Genomic DNA, 1701 nt, shown 5'->3' with positions numbered 1-1701 from the left:
GGCAGTTTCAACGAAATCCATCTAAACCTAAACAGACCAATTCCTCGTCGAAAAATCGCTTCCAGCGGTAATTCTTTGAACTTCATGTTCTTGAACAGTGTCGTCCAACAATTGAACATCCTTATGGATAAGAGCGATTTGCAACTCCAAGGCGGCAATGTGATGGGAAAGTTGCTCCTTGATCAGCTGGCATTCCTGCTGGTGAAGATTCTCATGCAGTTGCTTCAGGTTGTAGACTTGTTTGGTGGCCCCAAAATGTCCTCCCGAAGCCAATTGGTTCTGAATCTCGTGCTTTTGCTGGTCGACGAATTGCTGCTGTTGCTTCAACTGTTGAGCCGAATGTTGGTGATGGTTTATTTCCATTTCGATGCTGGTCTTTTCATGTTCATCGGCCAGTTTGTGGATGGTTTCAGTGTTGACGCCATTAGCCACTCCTCCAACTTGAAAGTGAGCATTGTCGGTGGTAAAGCCAGTTGGAGTGTAAGTTCCCACTCCGAAGTAGTGCTGATGGTTATTCAGTTGCTGAAACACTGAGGCGGCTTCTTCACCACACATTTGATGAACATATGGATGGTAGTTGCTGGTGTCTAGTCCGTGATGGAATTCAGAATCTTGAGAATTTTTGAAAAATATACCGGGGTAAAACCAACAAGTAAAACCTTGCAAATAAAACTTTTTTTTTCTCACCGAAAAGCTGTGAAGGGTTCTGCTCCACTCTCCACTGCAAGTCCTTAATTCTCCTTAGTTGGTCGCAAATGGTGTTCTTGGAGAACCCATAGCGATTGATTGGCTCGATTTGGGCTTGTTGGTACCCCCAAAGGCCGCCCGTAGGGTAGTCAACCCCGTATGTCCCGAAAAGGGGAGAAGCGTTGGAGAATGCAACAATAGCTAAAAGAATAGCGCACTTCATCTTCAGAGTGGATTGGAATGATTTGTTCGGCACATCGTCGGTCTTTTATATCAAAAGCATATCAGCCGTTTTTGTTTTTTTCCAATGTTATCGGCTTGTTCTTAGGTAGCAACCATAATCCTGGATTGCAAAATATTGTCGCGAAGTAAAGTAATGTAAATAATTTCCACTCTTAAATAAGATAAAAGGCACGATAAGTATTGATGTTTACGTGCATATATGATGGTCAGTCGTATTGTTTTCAACAGTTGAGGACTTTTGTAGTTTTTGCTCAGCTTGCTCGCATTTGGGGATGAAAATAGTTATTATTTGTTGCAAACAAAAGTTGAAAAGTTACAACATCTACGTCTATGAATTAATATTTTATTATTCTTTGCCTATTGTTTTTGGTAAGGCTGATTCAGTTTTATTTAAATTAGTGAATAATTATTCATGTTAATTAAATATTGGAAACAAATATTTTTGAAATAACATTCAAATAATATTTAAAAAATATTTTCTTTTGCTCTGAAATATTTTCTATTCATTGACCAATAAAAATTGAAATATTATGTTCTAAAGTTTGTTCCCACTTATTAAAATAATATATTAGTAACTTTTTGCGTGTTAGTGGTGTTATATATAGACACAAAAAGTATTACGTACTAAGAAAACCTATTATTATTTTATTTACTTCATGCTAATTAAATACTAGAAACAAATATTTTCTAAATAACATTTAAATAATATTTAAAAAATATTTCCTTTTGCTCTGAAATATTTGCTATTCATTGATCAATGAAAATTCAGAT

General features: G+C 36.4%; 1 protein-coding gene across 2 annotated transcripts; it reads right to left on the bottom strand.

Moving 5' to 3' along the window:
• Positions 1 to 12: 12 nt before the first annotated feature.
• Positions 13 to 951, bottom strand: LOC109535252. Of its 2 annotated transcripts, none has more exons than XM_019901137.2 (2): positions 688 to 951; positions 13 to 611 (listed from the first exon to the last, which is right to left on the bottom strand). In XM_019901137.2, exons 1-2 carry the CDS (start codon positions 908 to 910, stop codon positions 28 to 30), a joined length of 807 nt encoding a protein of 268 aa, XP_019756696.2. In that variant the 5' UTR covers positions 911 to 951; the 3' UTR covers positions 13 to 27. The 2 variants fall into 2 exon arrangements, with proteins under 2 accessions (XP_019756696.2, XP_019756697.2); XM_019901138.2 differs by having other exon boundaries at positions 13 to 587.
• Between the last annotated feature and the right edge of the window lie 750 nt (positions 952 to 1701).

The sequence above is a fragment of the Dendroctonus ponderosae genome, unplaced genomic scaffold, assembly GCF_020466585.1.
Source record: "Dendroctonus ponderosae isolate FM_Combo_2020 unplaced genomic scaffold, Dpon_F_20191213v2 Dpon_F_20191213_5, whole genome shotgun sequence".
Lineage (NCBI taxonomy): Eukaryota > Metazoa > Arthropoda > Insecta > Coleoptera > Curculionidae > Dendroctonus > Dendroctonus ponderosae.
Note: the sequence above shows the minus strand (reverse complement) of the source record. Positions and strands in the feature narration are given on the sequence as shown.

What these genes read in the sequence shown, in the direction of transcription:
- LOC109535252 (XM_019901137.2), bottom strand. Translation starts at nt 910, where the DNA reads ATGAAGTGCGCTATTCTTTTAGCTATTGTTGCATTCTCCAACGCTTCT. An exon ending in GAACCCTTCACAGCTTTTCG is followed by an intron (nt 612 to 687) that starts GTGAGAAAAAAA and finishes AAAATTCTCAAG; the next exon opens with ATTCTGAATTCCATCACGGA.